Raw genomic sequence first — 18,425 nt, 5'->3', positions numbered from 1 at the left:
GGGGGGGGGGGGGGGGGGTGCGGACCACGCTTCAATACCTCTTCGCCAATATTCGTTCTCGTCAAATTGCTACTTTTTTTTGCGTCTCTTTCCGTTCTCAATGGTATTGCGCGCGGGTGTGTCCGAGCGTTTACGAGACACAAATGCGTCGTACAAATATGTATGTGTGGACATATATAGCGTGCGCTTATGTCCACCCGCGTGCGTGTTGCTCGTCCTGCCGAGCGACGCGCGCGCGCGAGAGAGAGAAAGAGAGAGGTGATAATTACGGGCTCCATTCGCGTTTACTGTATTCGTGCGTGCAATTTGCCACGCGTGCGCTTTCGCCTCGCAGATAACACCGCTCGTTCCGGCACCTGCGAATCATTCGGTTCCCTCCGCCGTCGCGCTATCCCACCGTGCGATTATTCTTTCGCGGTCGTCGGCTAAAGCGCCAGTGCGATTCGATTTGCAGATTCCGATCGACCGGCAATGATATCGTTCTAAAGCGCGCGTGTCCGAATGCGCGAAATGAAGATACGGGGCGCGATAATTCGTTCCTCGATCCGCGATTCTCGCGAGAGTGANGGGGGGGGGGGGGGATTCGTATGAGTGCACAAATCGCGATCACGTGAACAACGACGAATCTAAAGCTGAGTATACTGTAAATTGGGGTTTGGTAATAATTGTAAGGATTCGGTTGAGTTTCAACTAAGTTGTTTGGCCATTGTAACCAAAACCAGACGTGAAGTTACGAGAGGAGACTCGCGCGTTTTATTATATCGTGTTAGCAGAATGACTTCTTCATTCCGCGGGAACCGACGGCACCGCGTTCACGACGCAATCAACGTTTAAAGGACGACGACGACGACGAAGAATCGTCGACAACGCGAGGAGACACGGATTGCCGGATAACCGATCGATATATCTCCTCCACTTTATACAGAAGCCGCGACCTCTGCTATTTGCGCGCCATGTATTATGGACGAAATATGCGGATAATACGGAGCCACCGATATGGTTACGAATTCGCGGATAAAGCAATCGTAGAGAATTACAATAAATCCGCGGGTAATGCGCGCGCCGTCGGGCGTTAGTTATTGCGAGTTGCCCGAAACGCACGCTCTCCTCTCTGTTTCTCCCTTTCCCTTTCTCTCCCTCTCTCGTATACACGCATACACTGTTTACGCTCGCGCCCAACGCGATCATAATGCGCAGGGAGATAATGAGCAATTTGTAATATATCCGAATGTAATTTGCTACCAGTGTGCGTTACTACGAACGTTGTTCAATTTGGCTCTATGTTTCATCGTAGCTCCGTGGCCGCGTAAAAATCTAATTAGTTATTAACACCCTCGCACACGCTCGCGTGTATCTCGCAAATACTCCGCGCGAGAGCTCCCCCGTGATAATAAATAATTTTCGCATATTTTAATTAAGTTTAAGCAAACACACACACATACACACACGTGCATACACACACACACACACACATATACATACCGCATTAAAGTACATTAACCGTTAGTTATGCATTAAACATCGAATATTTAGATGGATGTTTGTCTTGAAATTACAAAGTGCGATCGATATAATTTTGCGCGCGGAAGGCGCGGCTTTGTTCCGGAAAATTGCGGAATGCGGACACGCGAGATTCAACTTGCGATTCAGCGCGTGCCGATCGATCGGCATTTCTCTCCCCCGCGATTTTCCCGCTCGCGATCTCTTCGCTGCGAGAAGGACGCGCGCGCGCGCGCGCGCGATGGTTTACTGCTTCATTAGGTGGATAACTTTTTTAGGGGTTTTTAAAAAGCGCGAGAGTTTATGCCCGTTCCGCGGGAGTTTTAAAACAGTTTCGCTGAAACCCTCCCACCCACCCCCGAGAGTCTCTCGATCTCGGTGTAACGCAGTTGTGCGGTACAACCGTTCTCTCACGCAGCGGGAAACGAAACTTCCCCAACTCGAGTTCCCGGGAAGGCGAAAGTTGACGCTTAACATTTTGCGACTTTTAAACTCCCGCGAGGCAATTACCTAGACTGCCGCAACATTGATTCAATTAAGCTCCAACGGGAAGCGGATCCGCGCGCTTGCGCATTTTTTTTTGTATTCGACGTCGGGATTGATCCTGCGACGTTTGTCGTTCGACGATCACTCGCAGATAGACGGTGTTGTCTACCTGTCATCTGCGACAGATTCCTCGATTGATTATCACATCGTTCTCCCCCAGTTAACACGTCGAGTGCCGTGTAGCTTCCCATTCAAGCCACATAGTGCATACACTTTACGTTATCTCTTCCTCCTTGTAATATATTATAGTAATATATAGTAGTTTTAATATATAGTAATATATTATAGTAATAATATTGTAGTTTTGTAAATATTATAAGATATATCTTGGGATGTTTTTCATAATAACGATTTTTGCAGTCTTCTAAATATATACAGAAGTTTGTGTGGTTTGTGTGAACGAACACTGTTACCGGGTCCAACCATTGCTTGTACATCTATTTGCTTAAGAAGTATTAATATGAAACTAGTATTAATTACTGGCTATAATTATTGGTGGATTAGGTGAATTTTCAGCTTCCTAGTAGACATTATTCTTCCTTTTTGATGTTTATTGCTTACTCTGCGACTTTATTTTTCTTCTTATATTATATTAATACTCTGTTTTATATATTGTTTGGCGTATATTGCATTATATTGCTTTGTAAACCCTATTTTTTCATTGTTTTTATATTACATTAATATTGCCCCACTTCTTTATGTAATTTATATTTAAGACATCGTGCTTAAGAGGATTAATCCCAGAGCGCTGGGTAAATAACATTTTAATAATAATAATAATAATAAATATTACGAGTTATATCTTACGACAAACGCGGTGACTCGGGCCATCGGTATTACATTCGCGGGGCGAATGGGAAGCCACGTGAAAATTGGCGCGGCCCTCGGCGTGTTAACTATTCTCGCGGCAATTATTCCTCTTAATCCGCCGGCGAGCGGGAATTTTCCCGGATTTCCCCGCCGATCGAAAGCGCGCTCCACACCGTGCGACTCGCGTCCGACAAGATCTCTGAGAGAAGAGTAATCGACGTGTCTTTCCCTCCACCACGAGCAACATCAACGCGACAACAACATCGTTAGCTGCCGCGAGCGGCTTTAATAAAATTCTTCGCGCTTTCATTTCGCTTTCGGAGCACCGGGGTATTCGTCTTTCCTCTCTCGCGGGGAGGTCCAGCCGTTCGCCTGGAGGCGGAACGATCGAGGATCGGCGGACGAGAGAGAAAGTACGAGCGACGAGCAAAAGGCGTTAAAATTCTCAATTACATTAACTCGATTCCGGCAGTCGGTCCCCGTGTCACGTTGTGCAGCTCGCCGCGGCAAGGGGTTAGTTAAGGGAACCCACTATTGGATTAGCGAGCCCGGGCCGAGCCAACGCGCGCGCCGCCGGTTTACCTTCTCGAGTCGTCGTATCTGTACCTTCGTCGTTTGCACGTCGTACAAATCCCTTAAGCGAGGCTGCAATAAAGCACGGTTTATCGTTCGCCAAACGCAGGGACGTGTGCTCGGAAACGTTCCTACGCCCCCCCCCTGCTCGCCAGGATGAAGGATAAAGCGGGTATTTGTTTTCGCGGCACGACCAATGCCGACCATACTCGGCGTGTCTCGGCCACGACGACGAGGAACGGGCCGTCGGCTGTCACCGTCGCCGTTGTCACCCACGATACGTGCCGGCGTCTCTAATGACGGACGGGGAAATATCTGAAACGATTTCTACGCGCCCTCCAACGATATCCCAGGGGGGGGGGGAATAACGTTACGGCAGATCTCTCGAGGAGGAACGGAAGGAGCGCGTTTTCGTAATTTTTCCCTCCTCTCCTTCGCGCGACCACTGTCGATCGATCGTTTCAAGATTTACGCGTCCGAGCGATGCTCGTCACGCATCCGTGGTATTTGAGGCTTTTTGCAATTTGAACGACCGCCGAATGGCCGGCGATGCATCACGCGCGCAGGGGTGCAGCTCGCGATCCGACGGCAAGCGGCGTCCGCGCACAAGCGAATTTCGATCAAAGATACGGGGATGCATTTCGGCGATTTATTTTTCGCTTGTTTTTTTTTTTCCCCCCAACATCACCGAGAGCCGGCGAATTGTTTAACCGGGTTTACGGATTAAAAGCGCGTGTAACGATTTTAACGCTGCGCAACGCCGAGCGTTTCGTTCGGCCCGGTGAACGCGCGTAACGAGGTAATGGCGTGTACAACGTGCCCTCCATTACAGTCGCGTGTCGTTTTGCGAAGCACAGAAATGTATCCCTTCCGTGAAGCAGCGCGACAGTCCGACCGCGCGAAGAAGCCGTTGTTCGACGAATTTCCCCCATCCCCCCTTTATCGCCCTTTCGAGAAGCCTAGGTTTTTCAGCTGCAACGTCATCGCGTCACGTTGCGTCGATGAGTGGCTCAATCCGAACGTGTCCCCGATAAAATCGAGATCGGCGGGGGTTGGTCAAAACGAAGAAAACGCGGACCGTCCTCGTCACTCGGGCTCGCGGGTTAATAAAGCGGAATCGCGTGTACTCACGTTCCGTTGTCGGCGAGGGCGGGCTGCGGCCAAGCACGTGGCACCGGTTCCTCCTTGAGTATCTGCCTCATGTCCTGAGGCGCGAAAACTAACGGCGCCCGCGGGTGATGGTGCGGCGGCGGGGGTGGCGGGGCCACACTCGCGCCGTACAGCTTACGACCCCAGTGTCCTTCGAGCTCGACGGGACTTCCGCCCCCCGTGGTGGCCCCGGCACCACCCCCTGCGCCGAGTCCGAGCCATGGCGACCCCCCAGCACCCACGATCGTGGAGCTGGGCAGGAGACCGCTCCACTCGTCGGACCGCGTGGTGAGGCCGTACGGACTCTCCTGGGGCAACAGGCTTCCTCCTTCGCGTTGCCACTCTTTGCGTTGAAACTCTCGGGTCGGCGGCTGTGGGCCCCCCACCCGCTCGGCGACACCCTTTCGCGAGACACACTCCGCTCTGTCAGCCGGTCAGAGCGAACGCGCCGCGTGTTGTTCCTTAGGAGCGCGCATGAATCGCTGCCATCGGCAGCCGGTGTGTGTGAGCCGCCGCAGCGAGCCGGTGCACGGAACGTCCGCTCACCACTGACAACGTCGCGTCGCGCCCCGCGACGCTGCACCGTCAAGTCGGCCGCACCGACCGCGTGCCGGTGCACATGCGTCCGCACACGAGTTCGCGCGCGCGGTCGCAAGGGTTAGTTTCGAGAGCGCGCACTAAGGGTCGCCTTGGAGTCTCACAATGCACACTGCTTTTCCCNTCCCTCCCTCCCCCTCCCCCCGTTGTCCGTTCGCGACAATCCGTTGATCGTGTCGACGTTTTCTATCACTGTCGCATCACTCGCCGCGCCGGCGGCCCTGCGATGCGCCGCGTGTACGAACCTCCGCGGCCGGAAATCATCGACTGTCCCCGCCTTGGTCGAACTCGCTCGTTCCCAGAGGTGTCCTTACTGACGGCTCCTTCGAGATCGTCCTGCGATCCCTACCCGGCTGGATCACTCTCGGGTGCACAGAGGTAGAGAGAGAGAGAGAGAGAGAGAGGAGAGAGAGAGATAGGCAGTGGTGGTCGGCCGCGCGGGTGGTAATCTGAGCACTTGCCGGCGGTACGCCTGTTATCGTCGCCACCGAGACGTCGCGAGGGTGTCTCGTGACCAGCGGAGAGGTCCTTCGAGGTCCCCAGTCGCGCGTTGCTTCCCGTTACGGCGCCGCTTGTCGAATGTGTCAGGGCCGGCACTAGCGGCGTGCCAGCAGGTCCCAATGGGGTCGGACCTTCAGGCTCGCGGTGGGCGCGGCCGCGACTGACGCGGCGCAAACTACTAGCTCTTCTGGCTGGCCTTGCCCATTTTACGCCGCGCACCAATCCACTGCCGACGGCGCGACCAATGGATGAAGCCGGCTTGCACCCGTACGGACGCCCATCTCGTCGTGCCAAGGATTGTGGCGCCGCGACGGTGATGTCACGAGGCTGTCATTCCGGCGCAAGCCGCAACACGCTGAGGGTCGACCCTGCCGCGCTCCGTCCTTCTGGACGCGAGAATTTCCGAGAAATTCCAGAAAAATGACCCCAAATTTGGGTTCCTTGGATTCTTCTCGAAGGAGTACTGTTGAGAACTTTACGACTTCGTCCTTCGAGGTCTCGAGGTCCTCGAGGAGTCAGGTTCTTCAGCGAGCGTACTGCCCGCGAGAGATCTCGCGTTTCTAACGCATCGCTGTCAATCCAAAATTGGGTTACATGAGGGAATTCATTTTCCTAGATGAGTGCCGGTTGGAAGTTTGCGCTTTCGGTCTTGAAGTCCTTGACATCCTCCAGAGATCGGGTCACTTTTCAGCGAGCGTACTGCTTAAGAAACATCTCGCGTTTTTGTTATACCGCGGCCAATCCAAAATTGGGTCTACCCAAACAAGTCCATGGGCTCACTCGTTATTGTTATAAAATTCTTCCGGTTCATTTTTCTTATAGTTTTGCAACTATTTTTTGAACTGGCATAACATTTAATGTTTAATTTAGAATCAAAATAAAATGTAATGGAAAACACAACCCTGTGGATCGGAAGTACCGTACAAACAAGTCGAACCAAATCGACTTCGGTATGCTGAACTTTAATGCATCGGTTGCATTCTTTCATACTTGCTCAGATTTTGATAGAATAGATCGGTCTGTACAAAATGATTTCCGACAACACGTACATCACGTTAAGGGTTGAAGAAAGTTTGCAATCAAAATCAACATATTTCTTTATGTTCAGGTTTACTTATCGTCCGTCTGCGTTCAATTCATATCGGCCTCCAGTCCACCTTCTCGATCCTTCACCGGACAAGCTCTTCTTCAACGTCTTCTCAATCTCTGGACCCCGTTACCATAAAATTGCAATATACATTCGTGAACGGCAAAAAGTAACGATGAGCGTTACTTAGGTAATCGAGAGGATAAATCTTGGCTCGAGTGGCAGTTGGGTCGAAAAAGTAATTATAGAATTTGTTTGAATAAATTTATGATGGTGGAGGGAGTAGAGAGGTAATCGCGAAGCCAGGAGGGGAAGCGGGAAGGAAGAAAGAGAGAGAGAGACCGGCAGTGTCTCGCAGTGCTCTCGCTGGTGCAAAATCGGCGGAGAATCTGTTCTTCCCCGGGATCTTACTCGGACCCGTTTACGTGGGAGAGCCACTGTCTCCGGGGGGGTGTGGGGGCCTATCAAGTGGAGATAATGTGTTCTGTGCCGGGTAATTTGGCTCTCCGCCCTTCTTTCCACTTCAACCGTCTTGAATCTACTTCTTCGACTGTGTTTTGCATTTGCAAATACATTTCTGGATACTCCGTCCTCTGTGGCTTTGTGCGTGGTATCGATTAAACTTAATCGAGCGCGCGAAAGCGTCCGAAAGTGTCAGCGACTCGCTGGTATATACGAGTACATATTTGTCAGAGGACGAGACCAAGACGCGAGATCGAGATGCTCCCCATCCGTTCGTTGGTCCATGCGATAGATATACAAAACCCGATTTAACAGTGAGTAATCGCCGGGGCTACTTAACGCACACACATCGTACACGAAGTGTCAAGGGTCGCCGATTAATGTTTATCATATGCCGAGATAATGAAGCTTAATGAGGGTCTGCAGGCGTCATTACGAAACACTCGACATGCGCGCGCGTGCCAAACCGGTTTCAATCTCCTTTTTTTCTCAAGCTCTCTCGTCGTCGTCGTCGTCTCTCTTTCAGCGCCGTGATTCATGAGATCCCTCTCAGCTGCCCAACGGCCTGTAACATTACCACCTTATGGCAATGACGCAACTACGGGAGTGTGTCTGTGGGTGTGCGCCTATGTGTGTGCGAGAGGCCATGCAGAAACGGAGTTGCTACTTTTCACTTCCGCTTATGCCTCGGTGTCCTTGTGAAAAAGACGATCCGCGAGTCGGAGTTCCTGGGGAAAAAGCGGTCGAAATTGAATTCGCGGGACTCGGCGGCCACGCTTGTCCGGCGAGACAATGAAACTATTCTCTCCCGGTGTGCTTCGCGAGAATACATCCCCCGTTTAAAGCTGGGTATACACCGAGCGAGCGAGCGAACAGCGAGCGCAAACTTTCGTTGTTACAATTTGAAAAATGTGTACGCTATAACGGGTGCGAACAGAACGTTTTTCGGACCGGCTCGCAAGGTGGCTCGTCGAAGAAAGTTTAGCGCTAATATACAGGGTGTCTGATGCAAGCTATCTTATCCGTTATATATTTGCAGTTTCGGTCGATGTGAACGAGAAAGGTCTTCTACCATTTTGCGAACGACCACGCAACATTTTGAATTATTAACCATTGAAACGGACATGTATGGAGAGGCTTCTTTAATTAACGACTCGAAACTGCGCGGCGGTTGTTCGCAAAACGATGAAGGACTTTTTTGTTCAGGATGACCTAATCTGTATGATAGCTATTGTACCTATGCTCGTTCGTTTAATGTATACCACCCGCCTTTATGTCGATAGCACCGAGCGACCGAACGGTTTCGCTAGACTTTTTCGCGAAAACAGGCTCCTGAAATATTCCGGTAATCCAATAGCGAGCGGCGCCGGCGCGCACCTAAATGTCCCAATGATGTCAAATGAACATCACCGCACCGGCCAAATCCAATTACTAATTGGGAGGGTCGGTACTACGACTTGGTGTTGGCGCGCTTCGCGCTTCTAGGTGTACCCCGCCACTAACCGGCCTGTTTTCTAAGCCTATTATTCGGCCATGATAATATTTCGATCCTGGTTTTCCTGTTTGTTCCGATGTCCATAGAACTCGTCCCTGCATATGTCGGCTTAAGAGGGGTCGCCTGCACGGATGAAACTGTCAACCGGATTTTTGATTTAGTCACCTACCTAACGACGACCCGTTGCGCCGGCGGTAATAAAATCATTCACCGGCACATTGAAACTCAGCTCGGTGTTTGAGAGAGAAAGTAATCTGTCACGTTAATAAGAAAGTCGCGATTCTTCTCGCCATCGAGGAGCAATCGGTAAACGTGAAAAGCCGGGAATCGATAATGAGTAATCGATAATTGATAAAGTTGTCACTAATCGATGCAGTCGGAATTATCTTAAGGATACTTCTTAATTATTTGCCCATCAAGTATGATCTCCAAAACGACCGGGTTCTCTTTGTTAATGCGATGAAAAAAGTTTTACTTTTGCGAGATCGCGTAATTGAGAGTCAGAGTTTATGATTTTTCAAAGAATGCCAGAAGTATCGAAATAACCGTTTAATTTACCGCGAAAGAGCAGCGAGCTTTTTTTGCGCCCGACACGTGACGATGATTCTGCAAAATCCGAAACGGGCGGGCGTGTTGCCGTAGCGAGCTGCACTTGCCCCATCGTAATAGTATCCGTAGGTGCACCCCATACCGAACGAGGCATCGTGTGTACAGGGCGCACCGGTACATCACGGGTTGGCATGAAGGGTCTCGTACCGAAGAGAGACCTCGACATATGTGACGCTCATGTGGGGTGGCATCCCTCAGACTCGCGAATTCGGAACATGTGCGCCGCGCGGTAGAAGTGTCCAGAATTCTACGACTGAGTTTGTTTGCACTTGCGCTCGCGAGTCGCGAAGTGGTCTTCTGATTATATTTTCGTTCGCGTCGTTAAATCGAAATGTCCCCCATCTATCAATCGTTTTAATTGCGAAGTGCTCTCGCCGAAACGGGAGATCGTATGCCGCTTGACGAGAGAGAGAGAGAGAGAGAGAAGAACCGAGGAGTTTCCTTTGACCCTAATATTTCTTTTTGACGTTATTTAAACGTATCGCCTTTTAAACTGATTATTCTCAAGCGCCGTTGTCGCTCGGTAGCTCTCAACATGAGTTATCAAGTAATTCCGATAAGGAGATGTTTCTAAATATCTTCGCGATTTCCGGACTCTAGACACTCAATTACACGGAAAGTTTCTTGGAATCTAATTGGGATCCAGTCTGATTTCCCAAAATAATTTTATATTTTAGTTGGAAAATATCCACGTAGATTCTAGTGATGACAGTCGCACGCGGCACGAAGCAGGTTGCAGCACACAGCTAACCAGCATCGCGGAAAAAAAGCTACATCTTATATTTGGGATAAAAATCGAAATCCCCATTTTTCGTATCGTAATGGCATAACTTGAGACAACTTTGAGCATTCTAATCGGAATCTGCACTCTATTTGGGACAATTTTTATACAGGTAGTGATCTCGAAATAAACTTAGGTCTCGGAGACGGCGTCTCTATCGATCATGCGTTTCACTCAAGAGAGAATAACAGAGAGAGAGAGAGAGAGAGAGAGAGAGAGAGAGAGAGAGAAAGGCGGCGCTAAAAACCACACAGTGCGTTCGCATTGTATTTGCCCACGTTCTCTCTCTCTCTCCCTCCCCCCCTTCCTTTCGGGTTCAGCATTTGGTATGACAATACTGCTGATCAGCGCATCGGTGCGTGATTATAATGATAATGCCGCCTCCTGTTTCGCAAGAGGGGGTGAGCGCGGGCGCGGAGCGCCCTGAGGGGCGCTCGAGTTTTTCGGGTAAAGTTTTTCCTACGCAGATGCGCCACCGGACGGGGGCTATTTATTAGCACGGCCGTCCTGTTCGTGCGTTCTCCCATTCAAAAGGGCCGGACAACAGGTTGCCGCGTCAACGTCATTAGCCGGTTGCGTTTTTGCTCCCGGCCCCGTTGGGGTTTACCTCTATGCCGATAAGAGCCACGTACGTCGCTCGTTAATCCTTTCCTCGATGAGATAAGCCGTAAGGCGTGATTTTCCCGTGAAAAACGTCGCCCGTTTGCCGTCGGCAACTCGCGAAGCAGATTTTCGCGGGCGAGCGACCTGATCGCGCGCGCGCAAAGGAAAATTCTTGTGCCGTTTCGGAAAAGTGCGTCCGAACTCCGCGGAGCTAATGAGGAAAATGGGAAAACGTGGTGCCGTGCCACGCGGCGCTTTCGGAAATTTCCGTAGATATGTTGGACGAAAGTTCGGGAAGAGATCACCTCATGACTTATTCCGCGGACTCGCGTGGTCATGGTGGACCGTAACCACCACTAAAGCCCCGTCCGGCCCGGAATCGAGGACGCGTCTGTTTCCATAAACCAAATTATTTTTATATCCAGGGATCTACGTTCCCGTGAATTAGTGATAAGCGAGGACGGTCACTTCGATACTGTCGCCTGACCGTCGACCGTACGACCCCTATGATATATATAGCGGATAGACACCTAGCGAATTGCAATAGCGATTTCTCCATCCGCTGCCCATAATACGGGGGGATTTGTTTCACTCTCCTAACCCTCGCGACCGAATTACGCTCGTCACGTTTTGCACTGTCACGTTTAGCCGGCGCATTTTGTCACGCGAGACACTCGCACGACGAGTGAGAGATGAAATCTCGTTTCCGAGAGCGTTCGCTCCCGTTTCTCTTCTTTCCTTCGCGTTCCTTTTCTTCGAAATTTAGATAGAACCGGCCCTTTACGCCGACTAATCGCGACTGTTGTCGCGGTGTTCCTATGTAAGTAAATTACACGCAACACCAAAATTCTACCCTGGATCCAGAGCGTCGATTCTAATTAATTTTCGCGTTGATCACGAAATATAACGATTGAAATCAAAACTTGTCTCTAATTTCTATCATACGATAAACCACGATCAAAAGGGAATTTGATATTTGAAGCTTTCGTGGGGAAATGGGAATTTCTTCGAGGTTATCTCTCTTAAAGTTTATTATTTAAATTGAGATGATACGTATGGCGGTCTTATAAGAGTTTACGTGGGAGGTTGATTCACCGCGCACGTTTGTCCAGGAGAGTTATTCGGTGCGTTACACATTAAACATTCCTATTCTCACATAGAAATGGAAAATGTCGTTACAACACTACGCTCTGAAGGGCCCGTTCTTTCTCTCCTCGGTTAGTCGCCTGCTAAGCTAATGTGTAGGAATACAAATTTCAAATTCGTCCGCACGAAACTCCATCGAATTACTTTCGCACGTTCCTCGCGGATAATTGTCAATTTGGCGAGTAGCACGCGTGCACACCGAGGCGGAGCCGCGCGCTCACGTCTCATCGGAGATTCCGGGAGATCGGGCGATCAACATCACCGCTAAGTACTACGAATTACCGGCGACCCTGTATATCGCCGGTTTCATCGGTGATTCGCGGGAGGGTCGACGATGTTCGTGCGCGCGGTCGTTAGCCGATCGTTTTGGGGATGGACACGGGGAATTCGGCCAGTTAGCCAAAGCGTAACGATGCATCCAAGTCGAGAAATCGTTCCGGCGAGAGAGAGAGAGAGAGAGAGAGAGACGATAGCGCGCGCGATTCGTGGAGGGTGCGCCCTGGTCGAAGATAGGATACCCACGAGAGCCGTACGGGGGTGCACGACTTCGACCTGTGCGTGCTCGTCAAGGGTTATCGTATCCGAAAATGTAACTTATTTTGCGCAAACTACCCGGCCGAAATGACACGGTAAATTCTCGTTGCATCGGCGCGAGGCTCTCTCCTCAAATATTCAAGCGAAATATCCGAAAGCGGCGAAATCATCGGCGTTACCGCGCGTTTTCAGAAAAAAGGGGAAAGTCACTCTCGTACCAAAGTGGAAATTAAATCAGCTTCTATAACCTTGTCAATAATTCTCTAACTAGCTAGTTTCTGGTCAGTCTTATCAGCCGAAAACTGACAAGTTTGCGAGACTTTTGCTTCGACAAGAACTGGATAGTAAAAAAAACTAACCAGTTTCTGATAAGATTCTGAGCATTTCGTTTGTTTACTATCTCATTTGTTTATTATTTTGCCGAGTTTCTGGCCAAGTAATAGCCAAGAAACACTGGCTAGAATTTCAAGAATTTTTGCTGGATAGAAAGTGTCCAGTATCAACTTACTATTTCTTTTTTTTTTTATCGGAACAATCTATGACAAGTAACTAACCAAGAAATAAATAGTCAGTATTTCGTGGACGGTTTCTGAACAGTTACTGTCCAATTAATCCAAGCCACTGAAAACTGTCCAATTTCCGTCTAAAAAGTGACCAGTTTTTCCCCAACATTTTTCCACTCGGCCACGCAACACTAATACCCGCCGAAAGTCGCTAAATTCGTAAACTTATTGACATGATGTATCGCCGCTGGTGGTCGAGGGGCGGGAGGGGTGCGGGCGATATCGGTCCAATTCTCGTTATTGGAGTAGAAATGGCCGTATGTTTCCGTTAATTAATTTCGACACGCTACACGCGTCTCGATTTCCCGCTAATGACTTAAATGGATTACCAGCTAATACCCGCGGACGGCTCTACCGCTCCGATCCGCCCCGGGTCGGGCGTTCGCGTGCACGCGTGCATCGCATAAAGTTTTCAGATCCGTGCGTCGGTCCATCCGCACGGGGAGAGGGCATTTTTGCGGGAGGGACCGTGCGGCCGCGCTCAGCCACGCTGCCAAACGTGGCTGTGCCACGCACACGAGCTGAACACACACGCGGGGACAGCAGAGAGAGAGAGAGAGAGAGGGACGGGCGAGGCGGAGTACGAGAGACGAGTACGCGCGGAAAGAAGAGAGCGAGGAGGAGAGTAACGGTGGAGGCGAAACGGAGGTTTCCCGGCGTCGTCGACGGGACGTGTATCCGCTGGATTGCGGCCTCGTTCGGGAATCCCCGCGGGAGGTCGCCATCTTGTTCTCCTACGTAGGTATCCGCTGCCCGCCGCCAACCCCCGATGTCCTGCCACCCCTTTGCATAAACTTAGGAACGGACGATGACGTCAGGGGGCAAAGGCACTCGTGTCCTGGCCGTTCTATCGATTTGTTATGTGCAACGTAGAAAGCGAACTTAATGAAACGCCGGATTACGACGGCGCTTCGTGTCGCATGTGTGCATTTGGATTCCGTTAGAAATTCTCTCGCCAGCGATCGTGCAGGATCGAGGGACATCTTCGTGAATTGATCTCATCGAATGGGCGTCATTCTCGATTGAGGATTATTTAATTATATCCCGCTGTTGAGTGGTAGAAGTGATATTTGAAGGCTTTTTGAAGCTTCGCATTTCTGAACCTTTGACGCATTATATTCGATTAATGAAATTTTGAAGTGTGAACGTTCGAACGTTCGGATATCCGAAGCTTCGAGAATTAGGGAAAACGTGAATTCGTTTTACAGGGCGGTAACTATTTGTTACCGTCCTAAGGGATATATTTTGTTCTCGCATTATGTTATATTGTTACATATCACGGCAAAATTTGTATTTATTTTAAATACAAATTTGTCGTTTATTATTTGTACTTTCTTCGTTCGCCCTTTGTGTTTTAAGTTGGGTAAATGTAAATTTCAGAATTGCACCGAAGATACTTATTAAACCCTCTCCGATTGCACAGCATTTTGTCACGCTCTCCAAAATTAGTTCCGTCAACATCTTCGACATTTCGAATCTTCGGGCAGAGTTCGAAGCTTCGAATAATTCGATTTCGTTGTCAAATGTCGAATTGTACCGTACTTTCGAGGCTTCGAATATGTCGAAATGATATTACCCTTAAATAAATGGCTCGTATTCCGTTGATCGAAACCCGGCTCGATATCTGTCTAACGAACGTGCGCATATCGCCCATCACCCCACCGCCGCGCCGCAAATACCGTTATAACGCGATAAACACGTGCTCGGCCCATTTTTCTACGGAGAGAGAGAGAGAGAGAGAGAGAATAATTGCAGCAACGAAATTATGTTTATTGTATACACGATGTTTTATGTATTAGGACAAATGAGGTTCTTTCCGCCCATTGCGCCGTACAATGTATACATTTTATCGGCTTTAATTGGATGCTACCGCATATTCCCGGTTAATTAATACGAAAAATTGCCAATGTTAATAACGCATGCATTACCTGTTTGGTACGGTCTGTTGCATCGGCACACGGACCGATGCACAACGTAGTAGTAGGGTCACCTGACCCGGGGTTCATATAGAGTGGGTGATATTAGCGTATTTTGTTGTAATTACCGAGCAGTCATTCGCGGTAACTGCGCCGCGATTCTCATTCGAAGGCTTTATATCATACGGACGAATTTCCGCGCGCTCGCTCGCTCGCGTGACCCGCGCGAAAATCCTCCTTTGAAACATTTATCGCGAGGCGAACCGCCGGGGGCGAAATTTATGATTATGGCGGCCTGCGTGTTCGGCGATTTTTCGTTACACACCGGCCACCGGAAACTTTTATTCCCGCGATGACACTTTTCATGATATTCGTTTCGGCTTCACGGCCGGTTAGCCCGATACTCGAATCAGGACCGATTCGATTAAACCGGCGCAGAATCACTTCTTCCATTTGAGAACCCCGCCGAGGGCAGGTAAATAACGAATTGAAAATCAATGGTATTACGAGATTATGCGTTTATTGGTAAAGAGCCGGCAGAGTTACCGATGCCCAGAGCAGTAATATCGAGTAATTGCGTAAACGCACATCCGCGCGTATCCGAGTTATCCCACTGCGTGCCTGCCTCGCGCGGCTCCTCACCCTCGGACAAAATCTCGCGAATACGTTCGCCCTTTCGTGCTCGCCCGCCCGTGCCCCGCCGACGCTGGTGTTTAAAATCATTATTCCGGCTCTCTTTTTTTTTTCCTCTTCCACCGTTACGCCACCGACGATTACTCATTATCGAATATTGATCCCCGGGAAAAACACGAAAAAAGAGGGAAGCAAAAAAGAGAGGGGGAGAGAGCGAAAAACGTAAGCGGAATTAAATTTCGACGGAATTGAATTTCCCCGATCCCGATGCGGCGGTGGTTACAATATTAATTAATATCAGCATTGTGTGACTATTTCACACACGCATTGCACACTCGAGGCTCTTTAAGCGTGTGCGATGTGTCGCGATATGCGCGCACGTGTCGATGCTTTGTCTCCGTGAGAAGTAACGAAAAGAAGGAGGGAGAAGAGGAAGAGAGAGAGAGAGACTAAAATGGAGCAGAATAGAGCTTTATTGATGCTCTGGGAAAGTAGCTTACAGCTCGCGTGTTTCGTAATAATGACAAACTGTATCAGTCAGGATACACAACAGTGTTACGACGAAAAGTAATATAGCTGCAAGTGTCAGCTTGTGTAAAATAAGTATGTTAAGACTATTTCACCAATCACCGTTCTCTGTTCTTTGCATTTGCAAGTATGAAGCACTTTACAGTAAAGTAAAGCTGCTGCATTATGCTGACTGTCACCATAGAATATGATTCAAAAACAGTTCATAACAGTTATAATATTTCGAAACGCACACAGAGAGAGAGAGAGAGAGCGAGGGAGGAAGAGAGAGGATGAGGGGGGAATGCCAAGTTAAACAATTAGCGTTACGCTAGGATCTAAATCGTCGTTTTAGCGAGCGGCAATTATTGGCGCGCCGTAAATTATGAACGAGCGAGCGAGCGGTGGTACGATGACATCTCACGTCCCGATCCTGGCGGCGGTAATGAAACTACCATTTCTTACGGCGCGGCTACGTGTCACGGGGCCTTGTCCGACGACGGCGTCCTCGCGATATTAGCCGCGGCAGGATGTGTGTATTTCGCACATTAACGTGTTTGCACAGGACTGATTCCGGACCTGGGCCGCGACACATTGCGTGCAATATCCATTGTTTGTTTCACGCTGGCTTGATTCGCCTGCCGGCTCCTCCCGCCAACCCCGCCGGCCCTCTCGTCTCGCTTCCATGTTTTCTCTGTAAATCCATTATTACACCGGCGGCTTTCGAAACGTCGCGCAAACATCGTTGTCACTCATTTATAAAATCATTTGTTCGCCCGGCGCGCGCCATAATCTCGCCGGCGAATTGCCGTCATTGTTGACCGAACGCGCGTTGCTCCGCCTCGACGGATGTTCGCAACGTATCGAGATCTCAGACGCGTAGAAACTTCAAAGTTGTCTCGTGCGAAATTTTCCGACTTGTTATTTAGGCTCGATTGCACGAACCTCGGAATAAAAAAAAAGGGGGGAAGAAATCGCGACGAGATGCAACGTGAAGTTGTCTCTGCGAACCGTGGCGGTAGAATCACGTCGGGGACAACGTCGGCGGACGGGCGAAAAGTTACACCGGTGTTACGTCGGCGAGTCCGCAACTTCATAATCTCGCCGGTGGCGCAATTATACGCGCGTACGGGGTGAGGGTAAATCAGCCGCGCGGTCAGGGGCGGCGAAGTAGGGGACGGTCATCGTCGATGTTCGTTCGACGGACAGTGGTAATTCCGTCACGTCGTAAAGGTTGCTTTTTATCGCCCCCTCGCCCTTGTACCACCCATCCGGCGAGAGATCCTTCGGTTCCAGCTGGACGCGAAGACATTCCGTGTGTTTCCTCGTGTATCCACGCGCGTTCACTTTACCCGGCCCCCGCGTCTTCTTACACGCGCCGCTTGATTGTTCAGGTTTTATTATCACTCGGTGCTCCCCGAGTCCTCGTTCGGCTCCCCCCTCCCGCTTGTGTATCGCCCGTCGCGCCCAACGACTCGCCATCGTCGACGAACACCGAAATGCCGGAAGTTAATTGACCGCTGGTTTATCCTTTTCTTCCTCTTTTTTCTTTTTTTTTCGTTTTGTTTTCGCAGCGTTCCCGAGCGCCGCGCGTATCGTTTCGCCGAGGACAACGAAAGTCCGAAAATTCCGCTCGTAAATTCGCGTATTGGATTTCACGCGCGATCGCCGGAGCGCTTTCGCGTTTCGTTCGTTATTGCCGCGCTATTGTGGGCCTCGCCCTCGGTGTGTTACAATGTGTAATGTCGCGTCCGACGACGTCCGATTCGCCGATCATTTTAACCCTGACGGTAAGGCGGTACTGTCGTTTTCCTTCGCTCACCTCCTCTCCCCACGTCCTGTGTGAGACGCTATACGCCACTCGTTACTCGGAAAAGAAAGTTGAATCTTTGTGGCCGCTGTTGTCAGCCTGATACAATGACGTGACTGATTTCCTCGTGGCGACCAGTCTACGAAAAGACGATAAATAAAAATTGATTATTGAAACTTGATAAATGTAATTAATTAAAAATACACAGGAAACCACGATTTTTGTTACTTTTTCACGACGCGGGCCCGAGAGATCTGTAATGTCCCTGCATCGTAATAAACGTAAATGAAAGTTGAAAACGGGCCGCAAGAGGAGTGAAAACAATGAAATATGTATATTTTTATACGGGAAGATGTATAACAATGTTTCCGCACACTTTTCGTAAAAACGGTAACGAAGAAAACGGTAATCAATAGTTACATTCTGTCGGTCGAGTTTTCAACGTGAGGCGGTCTCCTTACCCGAGCGCCTTTAAAACATTCAGGATCGGTAGGAAGATGTTCATGTGCGTCTCCCTTCCCCCCTCTCTCTCTCACTCGCTCGCTTTGGATCGGAAAGCGTGTGGGTGCGCGCGGGAAAATGTTAAGTTACGCGTATTCGCGG

At 49.8% G+C, this 18,425-nt stretch overlaps 1 protein-coding gene across 1 annotated transcript in view; it reads right to left on the bottom strand.

Moving 5' to 3' along the window:
- The window catches only part of LOC106750264 (transcription factor collier), a 102,559-nt gene extending 97,928 nt beyond the window's left edge, over positions 1-4,631 (bottom strand). Inside the window, exon 1 of the mRNA XM_014630470.1 lies at positions 4,561-4,631. Within this exon, the coding sequence (XP_014485956.1) occupies positions 4,561-4,631 (71 nt within the window). The remainder of the gene's footprint in view (positions 1-4,560) is intronic.
- Positions 4,632-18,425: the final 13,794 nt, after the last annotated feature.

This window comes from Dinoponera quadriceps, unplaced genomic scaffold (genome assembly GCF_001313825.1).
Source record: "Dinoponera quadriceps isolate SergipeBrazil2010 unplaced genomic scaffold, ASM131382v1 scaffold3676, whole genome shotgun sequence".
In the NCBI taxonomy this organism is placed as follows: Eukaryota; Metazoa; Arthropoda; class Insecta; order Hymenoptera; family Formicidae; genus Dinoponera; species Dinoponera quadriceps.
This window is presented reverse-complemented; position numbering and strand designations above follow the sequence as displayed.